This window comes from Fukomys damarensis, unplaced genomic scaffold (genome assembly GCF_012274545.1).
Source record: "Fukomys damarensis isolate Sample0158 unplaced genomic scaffold, DMR_v1.0_HiC HiC_scaffold_36, whole genome shotgun sequence".
Lineage (NCBI taxonomy): Eukaryota > Metazoa > Chordata > Mammalia > Rodentia > Bathyergidae > Fukomys > Fukomys damarensis.
The window spans coordinates 40,584,365-40,600,673 of NW_022900948.1; the positions used below are offsets into that span (position 1 = coordinate 40,584,365).

A 16,309-nucleotide genomic window follows, 5' to 3' on the forward strand; every position below is an offset into this window, starting at 1 on the left:
AGATTAGGGTATTTTTTTTTGTATGCATGTAGTAATATGTTTCTTATTCTTGGCATAAAATAAAAGCTGCTTTTTGCCTACATTTTATGTATTACAAAATTAGGGTTCAGAGAATGTACACTATATTGTCAGTATATAGAACTAATTAATGAAGCATTTAACAGCTCATTTCAGTACTGTTTTCATTGTGATACCTCTCATAAGTAAGACTATTAGACCAGTGATTCTGTTCTTAGCCTATGGATTAGAGTCCTCTTGAGGTGTTAAGAGCTCCCATGTGGAAGTCTGCAGAGTTGATGTGCATTTTCTATAGACTGTGGTAACATAATGTATGTCTATATGTCACCATTTTCTTTCAGTGTGCACCACGGCTTTGTAGTGAAGTAGACATACTGATAATATTTTCAAAGGAAAGTGATACAAGGGACTTAACAATGGAAGAAATTTAGAATAAGGGCTTTGTATAGTTAGTTGGGAAATTGACAAAGTATAGAAAGTGTTTCTTGGAAGCAGTAGGTTAGATGGTAATACTCGAAACTTTCCCAAGTTATCAATAATTTATTAAAATAAAAAAGTTGGACACAGTGGCATGTGCCTTTAGTCCCAGTTAGTTGGGAGATTGAGGCAGGAGTCCCTGGAACTCAGAAGTTCAGGGCCAGCCTGGGCAACATAAGTGAGAGCCCATTTCTTAAAATAAACAAACAAACAAATAAGAAAGACTGTTCAAAAATTGATGAATCATAATTTAAAATTGTTAATCTACACCAGGTGTTGTGGCCAACGCCTATAATCCAAGCACTGTAATCTAAATCTTAATGTACTCTCCTAACCCCTTTGATGTTAGAAAATAATTTCCATGATGTAAACTTTCAAAATTTTGTCTTTTTCTCTTAGTGATTGGCCTTTGAACCTTTCCCACATCTGAAGATGGTGAAGTTAGATATTCATACACTGGCCCATCACCTCAAGCAGGAGCGCTTGTACGTGAACTCTGAGAAACAGCTCATTCAGAGGCTCAATGCAGATGTACTTAAGACTGCTGAGAAGTTGTATCGTACAGCATGGATTGCGAAGCAACAGAGAATTAATTTGGATCGGCTCATCATAACCAGGTAAAGAAAAGATTTTCAGATCATATATTTTGTGAACCATTATAATTCTGTGCTGATTGTGAACTGTAACTAAATGAAGTACACACTACATACTTTAAATCAGTGTTAAGATGAGTCTTTGCTTATAAAACATGCATACTTTATTAGTTAAATGTGGCTATAGAAAACCATAGCTTTGCTGGGCATAGTGGCACATGCCTGTAATCCCAGTACTTGAGAGGCTGAGGTAGGAGGATCACTGGGAGTTTGAGGCCAGCCTTGGCTACATAGTGAGTTCAAGGCCAGCCTGAACTGCATAGTGAGACCTCATCTCAAAAAAACCAACAAAACAAAACAAAAAACCATAGATTAAGCATTAACATTTTACCTGACACTAAGTTAGTTTTGTGTCTTTGTATATGTAACATTCTGTTGCACAGAATAGTCTTACGTTTTACTTTTCTTGTATTTAAATATACATTTTTGTATTTTGATATTGTGTATCTACTTTTCAGGTTTAGAAACCATTTATACATTGTGTTAATACCTTATTTTCTGTTGTCTTAAGCAGTTTTATTTTTTTTTATAGCATTTTTAACTTTAAGAATAATAGTGTTAGCCAGGTGTGATGACGTATGTCTATAATCCCAGTTCTATGGGAGACTAAGGCAGGAGGATCCCAAGTTCAAGTCGCATCCTGTGCAATTTAGTGGCTTAATGACACCCTTTCATTAAAAAAACAAAAGACCAAAATCTAAAAACTGGGAAGCTGGGATGTAGTTCAGTGCAAATGCTCCTGGTTCAATCCTCAATAAAAAAATAAAAAGTAATGCTGCAGTATGTTAAGAAGCCAGATACAAAAGAATACTGACTGTATGATTCTATTTATATGAAATTTAAAAAGAGACAAGAGCTGGGCATGGTGGCACACACCTGTAATCCCAGCACTTGGAAGGCTAAGGCAGGAGAATCATTGGGAGTTTGAGCCATTTGAGGCTACATAGTGAGTTCAAGGCTGGACTGCATAGTGAGATCCTGTCTCAGAACACCCCTTAAAAAAAGAGACAAAGAGGGCCAGGAATTTAGCTCAGTGGCACTGCGCCTGCCTTGCAAGTACAAGTCCTGAGTTCAATTCCTGGTACTGGGGAAACAAAAAAGACAGGAATAATCTTTCAAAATGGAAATCAGAGTAATGGTTATTAATGTCACAAAGTGATACTAACTGGGAAGGGGCATGCAGAAATATTTGGGGTACTCTAAATTTTCTTTTGAACACATGAAATGAAAAACACATTTTACTGAACTTGACTTACAAGAAGATAAAACTTTTCAGAGCCAGGGATATAGCTCAGTGGTGCTGCACCTGCCTGGCAAGCACCAGGTCCTGAGTTCCATCCCTGGTACCGAAAAAAAAAAAATCAAGAAAATAAAACTTCTTAGTGAATTAAACCATAGGCACAGTCCCTTTAAAGGTTGTTTTCCTCTTTCATGTCATGTTGTTACATAACTAAAATTAACCAACTTGAATATAATTGTTTTAAATCAGACTATAAATACAACAAACAAACAAACAAAAAATAAATAGGAGGAGGAAGAAAGACTGTCCAGGATACACTGTTAAATCATTTCACAGTGCATCTTGAGCTGTGGCTCCTGGAGAGTGAGGTGCACTATCTGACTTTCACTCTTCACTGATTTGCATGTGGTGTCCTTCACCACAGAGACTCATCCTTCTTCTTTTTTGGTGCCAGGGATCAAACTTAGGTCCTTGCGCTTGCACAGCAGGCGGCAGCACCACTGAGCTAAATCCCCAGCCCTAATCCTTCCTTTTTGGTCAGTTACTCCGCAAGAACACTTTAACAATTGTTTTCTCAAATACTGTAAAATGTTAAGACTGACCAGCACCTTTCGTTTGTGTTTATATATCTTAAAAATATTTTGTCAATTTTACTGAGTACATTTATTCATTTACCACATCCCTTAAAAAGTTTTCCACAGCTCTGTTCCAAGGAATGTGTTTTAATTTTTTTTGCCCATATTAAAGAAAATAAACTTTTTATGCATTCTCTTTACCTACAGGAAAAATTCACTCTTTATTATTTGAAACTCTTCCATTCTCAGCTTCCTAGAGGCACAGATGGTCCAAGTTCAGTGGTAAAAACTTTTTTTTCCGTAGCCAAACTAGAGCAAATTTGGAATTCAGTCTGGGTATTGTTTTGTTGGTGAGATGAGATCTTACTGTGTTGTCAAGGCTGGTCTTAAACTCTGGGACTCAGCTGATCCTCCTACCTCAGCCTCCCAAGTAGCTGAGACTATAGGCATGTGCCACCGTTTTTTGTTTGTTTTGAGACTGAGTCTTTCTATACATAGCGTAGTACAGTGTGGTCTTGTACTTGAATATTTATACACTTTCTTGTGTCCATAAATAAGCATTTTTGTTTGTTTTTTGTTTATTTTGGTACTGGGGATCGAACTCAGGATTTGGCGCTTGCGAGGCAGTCGTCAGAACCACTGAGCTAAACCCCTGACCCCAACAAGCAGTTTTTAAGTGTAGCAAAATTTAAATTTAATTCATAGAGTGCAGCCATGGCAATAGTTGTTAGAACCTATAAACTGATACTTTTTATTGAACTTAATATGAAGGATTGGCCTTTTTTGTACTTTTTAGTTTTGTCTATCTTTACTCATTCACATCATATTAATCTAAAATATTGTAGTAATTGAGAGTGGCCCCATTCTTGGGACTATAATCTGCTCATATTCCCATGTTTCAATATAGTATGTGTGTTATATTATTACTGATATTATTTTGCTTGTTTCCTTTTTTTCAGTGCTGAAGCATCCCCTGCTGAATGTTGCCAACATGCCAAGATTTTGGAAGATACACAGTTTGTTGATGGATATAAGCAATTGGGATTTCAGGAGACTGCTTATGGCGAATTCTTGAGTCGATTAAGGGAAAATCCTCGTCTTATTGCCTCCTCTTTAGTTGCTGGCGAGAAACTTAATCAGGAGAACACACAGAGTGTTATTTACACAGTTTTTACCTCCCTGTATGGCAACTGTATTATGCAGGAAGATGAAAGCTACCTCCTTCAGGTTTTGCGATACTTGATTGAATTTGAACTTAAAGAAAGTGACAACCCCAGGCGACTTTTGAGGAGAGGAACTTGTGCCTTCAGTATCTTATTTAAACTTTTTTCTGAAGGACTGTTTTCTGCCAAACTTTTCCTCACAGCTACTTTACATGAGCCAATAATGCAATTGCTTGTTGAAGATGAAGATCATCTAGAAACAGATCCAAACAAGCTAATTGAGAGATTCTCTCCATCTCAGCAGGAAAAACTCTTTGGGGAGAAAGGCTCAGACAGATTCAGGCAAAAGGTTCAGGAGATGGTGGATTCCAATGAGGCCAAACTGGTGGCTCTAGTGAACAAATTTATTGGTTATCTCAAACAGAATACATACTGCTTTCCACATAGTCTCAGGTGGATTGTATCACAGATGTACAAAACCCTGTCCTGTGTGGACAGACTGGACATAGGGGAGGTCAGAGCGATGTGTACCGATCTCCTGCTGGCTTGCTTTATTTGTCCTGCAGTTGTCAATCCAGAACAGTATGGAATAATTTCTGATGCTCCCATTAATGAGGTGGCACGATTTAATCTGATGCAGGTATGCTTTTGCTATTATTACTTTAAAATCAGTTTATTTGGGTAGGAGGCATGGGAACAGAAAATAAGACAATGTTTATATCTTCTTGCCATACATTTTTCTCAAACTATGCTGAAATGAAAGCAATCATACTGGGATTTTTAAATACTGTAGTTATAAAACATTCTGTGTTTTTAAATGGAGTCCTCATACTTAAATGTGTAGCTGGTTCAATTTTCTAAAACAAGTTTTTACCACCCCAGCCCCCTTTTTTTGATACTGGAGATTGAACTCATGGCCTTGCACTTGTGAGGCAGGCGGCAGAACCACAGCTAAACCCCTGGACCCTGTTTCCCCTTTTATTGAATTCACTGTGTAGCTCAGACTTCTTTGAACTCATGGCGTTCCTCCTTTCTTAGCCTCCCAAGTGCTGGTGTTACAGGAGTGCACCACCATGCTCAATGACTATCCCTTTTCTATAATTTAAAAATCCACAACTATTGAAAGCTGAGTGTCCTTTATACCTCATTTGGTAAAGGAAACCTGAGCTGAACTAATATGAGGCTATTTATAATTGGTATTCCTTTTATTGCTAGTGAATATTTAGGTTTTGTTGTAATGTGTTTGACTCTAGGGCTCTACAGTACTAGATGTGATACACTCTTGGATTTGATACACATTGCCTTTCTAAAAACCTCTATTTTTTTCATTGAGTTAATTGTTACTTTTTTTTTTTTTTTGGAGGGTACCGGGGATCGAACTCAGGCTCTTGCACTTGCAAGGCAAATGCTGGAACCACTGATCTAAATCCCACTTTAAAATGACTTTCTTTTTTTCTTGGTACCGGGGATCAAACTCAGGACCTTGCGCTTGCAAGGCAGGCAGTGGAACCACTCAGCTAAGTCCCCAGCCCTTTATTGATACTTTTTAAGTGTACAGTACAGTTATATTTATCATTGGGATCTTGTACCTTTAAATGACAGATCTTGGTTCTCATTTTTTTCCTCATTCCTCTGCCTTCCCTTCACCCCCTCCACCCTTCCCTATTTACAAAGACTTTGTTTCCTTTTTTTTTCTTTTCTCAGTGGAACCACTCAGCTAAGTCCCCAGCCCTTTATTGATACTTTTTAAGTGTACAGTACAGTTATATTTATCATTGGGATCTTGTACCTTTAAATGACAGATCTTGGTTCTCATTTTTTTCCTCATTCCTCTGCCTTCCCTTCACCCCCTCCACCCTTCCCTATTTACAAAGACTTTGTTTCCTTTTTTTTTCTTTTCTCATATGTTTTCTTTTCCCTTACTTCCTTTCCCCTACCCCTCCCACTTTCCCTGCCTTTCTAAAATCTCTAAATGCTGAAATCTCAAATACTTGTAGATCTAGGAGTTTCATAAAGAGGATATTTTGATGTCTGTTCCTGCTATCTCTGATTATCTGAACTACTGAAGTCATGTCTTTATTTCTGCTGGGAATATTTTGATCATATTTTAATGTGTTTGTTGGTGCTGGGAATTGAACCCAGGCACACATAATAAGAATGTGTTCTACTACTGAGCTTCACCCCCAGCCTTTTATCATATCCCCCACTGTAGTGAAGAGATCAGATAGACCATCTTTGGATTTATTTTTTAGGTAATGAACCTTTTTTTTTTCACGATTCGTTGTGTCATCTTGGGGTATTCAGCGATTCACTGTATAGAAATCCCTAAAATAAAATTATTAATTTATTGGCATCTGTGAATCACATTCATAGTTTTACTTTCACCATTTCTTTTTTTTTTTTTTCGGTACTGGGGATCAAACTTGGGACCTTGTGCTTTCGAGGGAGACGGTGGAACCACTGAGCTTACTCCCCAGCCCACTTTTCATCCTTTCAGTGAAGATTGAATTTCTATTTTCAAAATGAGTGGAATGAGAGTTCCTTTCAGATACTAAAAAGATGATTCTATAGTGATATTTACTTTCAGCATGTTGTCCTTAAAGAGATTGGATTAACAGTTACTTTTGGCAGTAAGAAACTTGCTCTGTGCATTAGCATTTACTTAACTGTTCTTTTTTTTTTTTTTGATACTGAGGATTTAACTCAGGACCTTGAGCTTGCAAGGCAGGCGGTGGAACCACTGAGCTAAATCCCTGACCCCAACATTTACTTTACTGAGCAGCTTATGTTCTGTGGGAATTGTTTGCTTTTATTAGGTAAAGACTATTCCATCTTGAATGCTTGCTTTAGGGACCCTGTAGGAAAAACTTCTTCATATTAACTTGAAGTAATTTAATGAGTAATTTTTATAAATTTAAAAATTCCTTTAATTTAACATGTCAGAAGCAAATGTATTATATTTTAAATTTTCTTTACTTTTTTTTTTGATACTGGGGATTAAACTGAGGACCTTGCGCTTGTGATGCAGGTAGTGGCACTACTGAGCTAAAAACCCGGCCCTCCTCTCCATAACTCTTAATCTGACATGACATGATTGGTACACATTTTATTGGGGAGACACTATTTTGAATGCCTAATCATATTGGTGTAAATATTATGAAATAGATTTTAAGATGAGAACAGGAATGCTTTCACAGAGCAGAAGCTGTAAGTGTGTATAGCTTGTGTATGCCACTGTTTTGGGCTGCAGGTTGGCCGCCTGTTGCAGCAGTTAGCAATGACTGGCTCCGAAGAAGGAGATCCCCGAACGAAAAGCAGCCTTGGAAAATTTGACAAAGTAAGAATGAGCACTGTGCTCTGTGAAGTATTGTTCATAGAATACCTTTGTGAGGTATTAGTGAACCTGTTTTCTTTTATTTTTTTCTTTCTTTCTTTTTTTTTATTTTTGAGACAGAGTCTTGCTTTGTAGTTCAGGCTGGCCCTGAACTCACTATGTACAGCTCAGGCTGGCCTCAAACTTGTGGCAGTCCTCCTGCCTCTGCTTCCTGAGTGCTGGGATTACAATTCTGTGCCACCACGCCCAGCAGTGAACCTGTTTCCTTTATTAAATCTTGTCCTTAGATGATATATAAATAAATAAATAATACAGTAATTATATTTTTAATTAGCTACATTATTGATTTAGCAGCATTTAAATTTAGAACAGTTTGACTAGAGATTAGTTTTTTTTGAAGCAGGGTTTACTTTATAACACAGGCTGGCCTCGAACTTGCAGCCACCTTCTTCGTGTCCCAGCCTCCTGAGTGCTGGGATTATAGGCAAGTGCCACCACGCTTGCTTGGCTCACTAGAGATTACTAACTCTCCTTTATTAAAGTAACAAAGAGTTGTCATTGTAAGAAGAATCAAAGTACTATTATTTTATTTTTTAAAGTTTATTTTAAAAAATTGCCAGGTGAGCAAGGTTGGTACACACCTGTAGTCCCAGCATCTGAAAAGGTGAAGCAGGAGGGATCACTGTGAATTCAAGGCTAGCCTGGGCTCCATAGTTCAAGGCCAGCCTGAACTATATAGCAAGACCCTATCTACAAACAAATAAACAAAATTGCCACTAAATTAAATCTGTAGTTATATCAACCATCAATAATTTGTATAATTTTTAGTGTCTTTCATAAATTAACATTTATGCATTGTTTAGTTTGCTTAAAATAAAAATTTTATCAGATTTTAAGTAGGCTATACAGAACATTCAACTTGGTACTTGGTTTAAAAAATTAAAGATTATACAGTGAAATTTGCCTTTCATTTTTCATCTCTAGTCTTTACATCCTCCAAAAGGTTCTGGAAGTTACTAGTCTTTTGTGCATCCTTCTAGAGGTCTGTAATTATATAAGCAAATTCCTACATATATTCTCCCACTCACCACTTCCCTCCGTTTTTCAGAAATGGTAGGCATAGTGTGTATAATGTTCTGTAATGTTTGTTTTGCTTGCCAGAATATTTTGAGAATATTCTGTATCAATACATAGTTTCATTTCTTTAAATGTTGGATTTTTAAATAGTTTTCAAGACCTCAAACTTTTTTGGTGCTTCTCCACTTTAATCAGAAGTTTTATTCTAGTATTTTAAAGTTGAAGTATTTTACTTTGATCTTTTTCTAATTTAACAGAGCTGTGTTGCTGCTTTCCTTGATGTTGTGATTGGGGGCCGTGCAGTGGAGACGCCTCCAATGTCCTCTGTTAATCTTCTGGAAGGGTTGAGCAGAACTGTAGTTTATATAACCTACAGCCAGCTTCTTACTCTGGTAAATAGAATTTTCTCAAAATTCTTTCAGCTAAGAATGAGCAGAGTAATAGATGAGTACCTTGTGTCAGAAATACATACTATACTTGAAAAATTGATTCCACTGGCTAATGTCCTTTGCTTTTGCCAGGTGAATTTTATGAAGAGTGTGATGTCTGGAGATCAACTGAGAGAAGATAGAATGGCTCTTGACAATTTGTTGGCAAACCTACCCCAGGCTAAGCCAGGAAAAAGCAGCAGTTTAGAAATGACTCCCTACAGTACTCCTCAGCTCTCTCCGGCAACCACCCCAGCAAATAAGAAGAATCGATTACCTATTGGTAATGAGGATTTCTTATAAGGCTTTTCTTTAATACTTCTTTATTAGCCCTTCTTTGTGTTTTGCAATATAGTTTTAAATATTTTGGAAATGTCTTTCTCTTCATGTTTATTGATGGTATTTTAAATTTTAAAAGCCATACCAGATTAGTTAAGGTTTATCTGTAGGCTTTACTTTTAGCTAGACGTATTTTTCATAATTTATTGAAATCATGTCACCTGAAGTAAACTTTGGATTTTAGTGTCTTTTCTTTAAAATATATATCATTGGTTGTAAGTAGTCTTTTTTTTTCCCCCTCAGTGCTGGAGATTGAACTCAGGACTTTGCGCTTGCGAGGCAGGCACAGTACCACTGAGCTAAATCCCCAGCCGTAATTCTTAAAATTAGGTAGCACACTCTCTTCTACAAAGTTCCAAGTAATGTAATAAACAATTCTTTATGTGTGTGTATTTATGGCACTGGTGACAAACATCCAAAGCCAGTAATGGCAAATTTTTTAGAGCTTTCAGTGATACAGACAGCCAGCTGCAGGACACGTGCCATAGGTTCACCGTCGCTGTTAGCTAGGGAGATGGTTTACCACTGAACCATACAGAAAGTCCCTGACCTACAAACCTTCAAGTTGCAAACTTTCAAGAGGTGCTGTGAGCTGGGCGTGGTGGCGCACACCTGTAATCCCAGCACTCGGGAGGCTGAGGCAGGAGGATCACTGTGAGTTCGAGACCAGCCTGGGCTACACAGTGAGTTCCAGGTCAGTGTCAAGTACATAGTGAGAGTCTTGTCTCAAAAAAACCAAAAAAAAAAAAGAGGTACTGTGACTCACTGTCAGCTTACAAACAAATCCAACTTACAAGCAATTCTCTTGCAATGAAACTTGTTTATAGTGGACCTACTACTATATTCCCAGTCCAAAATAACATTCTTGTGAGTTTCTATTAATTAAATGGGAGATAATAGTTGCCATTTTCCTTTATTGTTTTTATTACTAGTCAGTCATTTATCAACTGAGCTAAGATTTTTTTTTTTTGGTATGGAGATCGAACTCAGGACCTTTTGCTTGCAGCACAGGTGGAGAACCACTGAGCTAAATCCCTGGCCCTAGCTAAGATATTTTAATGTTATAAAATAAAGCATTTCATTTTATCTTGTCATGTATTTAAGAATTAGATTTAAGCTTTATTCATCTTGTAAGTATTTGTTGTGTGTTTATATAAACAAAAAGTTAAAACGTGATAGGTGGGCCAGGGTTTTAGCTCAGTGGCACTGCACCTGGATTGCAAGCGTAAGGTCCTGAGTTTGATCCCTGGTACTGGAAAAGAAAAAAACAAAAACGTGATACATTCTAGACATTGGATAAGCACTTTATAAAAGTCATTTAATTTAATCGATTCAAACATCCTGTGAGGGTGACATAGTCACTGTCCTGCACACGAGGCACTGTGTTATACCCTGGGACACTAAGACCTTTAGGACACAGTTATCCTCAAGTTATCTGCTGGTAGGCGAGTGGGGAGAACAAGCAACCAGTGTCCTTCAAGGTACTAAGTGTTCGGTGGGGATAAGCTTGAGGGGTGTGGAAAGCCAAACTCAAGTGGCAGTGGTATCAGAATGGTTTCCAGGTGATTTTTACACTCTCCTGGGATGAATGGGAGTGAGGCAGAGTAAACCCCAGGGGAAAAGCAGTTAGACCAGGCAGCAGGAGTGTTTTAGTGGCTGCAGTGATAAGAGCTCAGCAACATTCAGTGAGCATGAGTAGTCATGATGATGTATACATCTTGAAGAATGAGATTTCATTAGAAATTTCTTAAAATTAATCAACCTTACATTTAACATGAGGTGGAGTCACATCACCAATAGGAATGTAATAGCACATTCTTCAAGTCTTTTGTTTTCTCTGTCATCCCAAAATGTTAGTTTCATAATTCAAAATGGAAAAAAATGATGTTTTACACTTAGCAATTTTTAATAGTTTGGGGTATTTATATTCTGTTGACATGAAGAAATAAATGCTTTTTGGTAAATAGATTTTTCCCCATTGTTTATTTCCTTACATTAGCTATTTTATTCTCTGTCATTCAAAAGTGTCATTAAATATGGATCTAAGGGAAAGTAAATTTCAGATGTTTGCCTAGTATAACCTTGTGTAGTTATGTCACCTGGTCATTGCATTTTTTCATATTTAAAAAGTGTATCCATTGTTCAAAGGGTTGATTTTCTTTCTATTTAATGCCTTCGCAACCTAGGACAACAGTTAGCAGCCATCACTGCCTGGGATTCCTCAGCCTCCAATCTTACTGCTCATATAACACTAGTAGCCCCATTTGGTGGGTAATAGGCTATTCTCCCTCTTCTTATGTAACCTTTATTTAAGAAATGATTTATACAAGTGTATTCCATGTGCATGTTGCTTTTGCTTTATGTAAGTTTGCTACATGAAATTTGATCGCTTGCATTTTTACATATAAAGTTAAGATTAATGGATCTACTCATGAAGTAGAATTCAAGTTCATGATTCAGTAGAAAATGAGAGCCACAAAGAAAGATGTGAATGGACCTATTATTTTAGACTTAGAAGTTGTTGGCTGCTATTGTTTTTAAACTAAAAGTAACTAAGGAATAGATATATTAGTATTATATTTCTACCTCTTTTTGTCTTTTTTTTTTTTTTTTTGTACCAGGGATTGAACTCAGGACCTCGCGCTTGCGAGGCAGGCAGCAGAGCCCCTGAGCTAAATCCCCGGCCCTCTACCTCTTTTTGTAAATTGAAGGTAACTGTTTATATTTCTGCCTCTTTCTTGCAAGGCAAGCGACAGAACCACTGAGCTAAATCCCCTGCCCTTTTGCCTCTTTCTTTAAGGAGGCAAACTATCAAAGTTTAAAGGACTTATTACTATGGAGTGCTTTCACTTTTGTGTGTGTGTGTGTGCTTTGATTATGTTATAGAGAAAGTGGGTTTTAGTATTCTGATTATATTGAATTTTGTTGGTGTTTTAGAAAAGATGAAACTTATTATAGAAGACCAAAACTCTTAGAAACATTATCACAAGCAATAGAAATCCTTCAGTGTCTGAAGGTTCTTAAAAGATACATAGGCCAGATTATTTTATTTTATTGATTGATCTTTTTTCTTTTGTACTGGTGATTGAACTCAGAACCTTGCGCTTGCAAGGCAAGCAGCTATTGATTGATTTTTTTTTTTTTTTGAGTGGTAATGTCTCATTATATAGTTCACACTGGCCTTGAACTCACTATATAATCCAGGATGGCCTTGAACTGCAGCAGTCTTCCTGCTTTAGCTTCCTGAGTGCTAGGAAGGATGGATTATTTTAGAAATGAGTAGTGCTTGTTTAATTGTAGGTAGAAGGAAAACAGTAAAATAATTGAATCATTTATTAATTTAAAATGTTTCCATAAAGCAGAAAGGACCTCATAGCCAAGCATAAGAAAATCTCTGTATCTTTGGAAAGAGGTTAATACCTTTCAAGGGGGGTAAAAATGTGTTTTCAAAAACTCTTAAAAAAACAAAAACAAAAACTGACTCTAGTTTTGTCAATAGGTGTCTAATAAAAATATATTACTTTATATGGTTATTAGGTTTCCACATGGAAGTTTCTAATGCTTGTAAGTTATTAGTATGGAAAACTTTTATAATATTTTTATTAGTATATATTTGTAGTTCATAGTAATTACATTCATTGCTGTAGTATGAGAAACTTACGACATTTAAAGTGTTTTATAGGAAAAAATTGTTATCTTAAAAAGATAAGAAGCAAGATAATGCTTTTCTTGCTACCCCAAGGTCTTAAATTGATTAGAATATGTTTGCTGCACTACAGATGTGGTCATTAGCTCTCCCTGTCTAGTGGATCTGAATCTTTATTTCTAATGATCAGTTTTGAAGGAGTTACCAAGGATGGCTTGGGGTAGAGTCTAGTTTTTAGCTTTGCTTTATTTTTTTTCTTGTCCATATTTTCACATTTTTCTTGGTGCATGTGCAATGTTCCAACACAATTAGGAAATACATTTTTTATTGTGTGCCATTTTTCATTTTGAGTTTATCTGAATTACCTTTTTTGATTTTTTTAAAGCAACTCGGAGCAGAAGCCGCACTAATATGCTTATGGACCTGCATATGGACCATGAAGGATCATCTCAAGAAACCATCCAGGAGGTACAACCAGAAGAGGTGTTGGTCATTTCCTTAGGAACCAGTCCCCAGCTTACTCCGGGAATGATGTCAGAAAACGAGGTATGAATGTATTACTACGTTTAACTTATAGTCATCAATGTTAAGAAGCAGGTTGTTCTCTTCCAACTAATGGTTACTTGATTCTATAAGTCACTGCTTATGTTCATACTGCTCTAAAAAAAATACTAGAGGTTGGGTAGTTAATAAATAATAGAAATTTATTTCTTGCAGTCCTAGAGGCTAGGATGAACAAGATCAAGGGAGATTCAGTGTCTTGTGAGGTCCGATTTGTGGTTTATAGATGGCTCTGTCTCACTCTGCTCTCACATGGTGCAGAGGGCAGATGAGGTCTCTTGGGCTTAAGGGTACTCACTAATCCCATTCACGGGTGATCTGATCATCCACCTAGAGGCCCCACCTCCAAATACCATCACTTCAGAGGTTAGAGTTTCACCATGTGAATTTTGAGAGAACTCAAACGTTTAGATTATAGCAATGCATTTAATGCATCTTCCTTATTATCTTCTATGGGCCTACCATGACATGTCATCAAATGTTAAGCTCCTTGGAAATAATGTAATTGTGGAGGAGGCCCTGCACTTTAATACATCTGTAGCACTGGAGTTGGCAAACAGACCATAGTAAGAGGGATTTTCTTAGCAATAGAAGAGACAAGAAGCTATGAAATTGTGATTTGGAGATTGAAGAGATTTTTCAGTGATCCATAGGAAATGTTTTATGTTATTTTTCTTTCTGGTGGTTTACTAGCATTGTAAAGCTTTCTACTTTACAGAGCTAAAAATTGTGTTTGTTAGTTTTGTTTTTGGGGTAGGTTCTGGGGATTGAACACAGAGCCTTTGTACTGCGTAACATCCCTAACCCTTTTTTACTTTTTGAGACAGTGTCTCATTTAGTTGCCTACCTGGTCTTAAATTTTCAGTCATTCTGCCTCATCCTCCCAAAATGTTGAGATTATAGGTGTGTGTTACCATGTTTAAAAAATTTTTAGTTGAAAAAAAATTCTTTAGCTGTTCAGGAAGAAAATGTAAGAGAAGACTAAAAGAATAAAGTCACTTTTTAAAAAGAAATAGGCTTGATTATATGAGGATCAGTTTTAAGTTGTCTATACAAAATCATGGCATAAAGGCAAATGGGAAGAAGTAGAAATCTTGACTCTCTGAAGAAAGAAGGGCCTTCTTACAGAGTGTCTACCTGAAAAGGGTACAGCATCTTTACTCAGTAGTGAATGCTTATTTTTAGTCTTTTTTTTTTTCTTTTTTTGATACCAGGAATCAAACTCAGGGCCTCAAGCTTGCTGGGCACATGGTGTGCCGCTGAGATACATCCCCAGTTTTATTTTTATTTTATTTTTGTTTTTTTTGGTTCCGGGGATCAGACTCAGGACCTGAGTCTCTTGAGAGGCAGGCGGCAGAACCATTGAGCTAAATCCCTGGCCCTTTTTTTATTTTGAATACTTTTTTGTGTTTGGTACCTGGGATTGAACTTGGGACCTTGCGCTTGCGAGGCAGGTGGTGGAACTACTGAGCTGAATCCCCGGCCCATGAATGCTTATTTAAAAAAAAAATCATTACTGGCCTGGGAAGAAATGACCAGTAGTAGTGATGTTGATAAAGTGATGGTGGTGGCTGGTGAACTGTTAAGGATTGTGGTGTGGTTGATAGGGAAGAGAACTGTCAGACTCCAGAACTCCACCCCTGCACACACAGACAAAGGAGCAAGCTGGCAAAAGCTGTCAGAATCCACTTTTTTGGAATTGTGGAATCTAATAAAAAATATAACCAACGGAATGCTGAATGAAGAAAAAACTGCAGCATTTTGTCAAGAGAGCTCTGTGACAGTTTACCTTACCATCCGCTTTCCCCACTCAGTAGCTCCCCAGAAGACAGCAGCTTGTGTTCCTACGTAGTTTGTTGGTACCTGAGAGAGCACTTTGAACTTTATTCTCAAAGAATCATGCCTGTGTGGTTTTTGGTTTTTTTTGGGGGGTGGGTCCTGGGGATAGAACTCAGGACCTTGTGCTTACCAGGCAGGTGCTATACTGCTGAGCTAAATCCCTGGATACCTGTGTATTTTGATCTGTCTGGTGGATCCCTGAAGAATCAGCTCAAAGGCTTGCCTTTATTTCAGTCACCTCTTCCTGTTCCTAGGGCTGAAGCAGCTTCTTAGTTGACATTTGTCAGAAGCATTGAGAGGCTGGGAATGTAGTTCAGTAGTGTGTGCTTAGCATGCATGAGGCCCTAGATTCAGTCCCAGTACCACAACAAAAGAAAGAAAAAGTGATGAAAGGCAAATACTTTAGTTGCTATTGCCTGGAGCAAGAGATAACAATTGAGGAAAGCATCAGACTGACTGAAAATCCTGGGGAGGAAGAGTCTGGGAAAGCACATTCTAGGAGCACAGGGCTTTCACGTATTCCAGGAACTTGGGAGGCTATATACATGCTCAGAAAAGAACTTTGAAGGCCTACAGATAAGAAGTGAAGGCCAAGGCACAGGTGCAGAATAGCTAGCTAAATGTTGAGGAAATGTCCTAACATTGCCAGTGTACAAGACTTGAAAGGTGTGGGATAGTTTTTGTGTAGGATTCCAGGTGTTAAATCTGTCAAATCACTTGCTAACTGTTAAGCTAACAACAGACTTCAGTGGCCATACATGATATGACAGCGAAAAGACACCAAAGCCTTCTAATTCTAGAATCTCAACCACTATTCATTCTATGTCTGATTGTTTAATCTCTGACACTGGTAGGTTGATGGCAAGGCATAGCCTCTGCTATTTAACTGATGTTTTTTAGTTTCCTTCATTTTAAAAGCTTGCTAGCCCTTGTAAATGTGTTTTTACCTTTAAATGATT

At 37.4% G+C, this 16,309-nt stretch overlaps 1 protein-coding gene across 10 annotated transcripts in view; it reads left to right on the forward strand.

The window, feature by feature from the left end:
- The first annotated feature begins 894 nt into the window (after positions 1-894).
- The window catches only part of Gapvd1 (GTPase activating protein and VPS9 domains 1), a 54,685-nt gene continuing 39,270 nt past the window's right edge, over positions 895-16,309 (forward strand). For 6 of the 10 annotated variants that reach the window (XM_033759041.1, XM_033759044.1, XM_033759042.1 and 3 more), the window contains exons 1-7: positions 895-1,112; positions 3,923-4,766; positions 7,377-7,463; positions 8,795-8,929; positions 9,059-9,248; positions 11,491-11,571; positions 13,336-13,496. In XM_033759041.1, coding sequence (XP_033614932.1) covers positions 928-1,112; positions 3,923-4,766; positions 7,377-7,463; positions 8,795-8,929; positions 9,059-9,248; positions 11,491-11,571; positions 13,336-13,496 — 1,683 coding nt within the window. In that variant the 5' untranslated portion in view covers positions 895-927. The remainder of the gene's footprint in view (positions 1,113-3,922; positions 4,767-7,376; positions 7,464-8,794; positions 8,930-9,058; positions 9,249-11,490; positions 11,572-13,335; positions 13,497-16,309) is intronic. The other 4 variants (XM_010613535.3, XM_010613538.3, XM_010613537.3 and 1 more) reach the window with 1 other exon arrangement.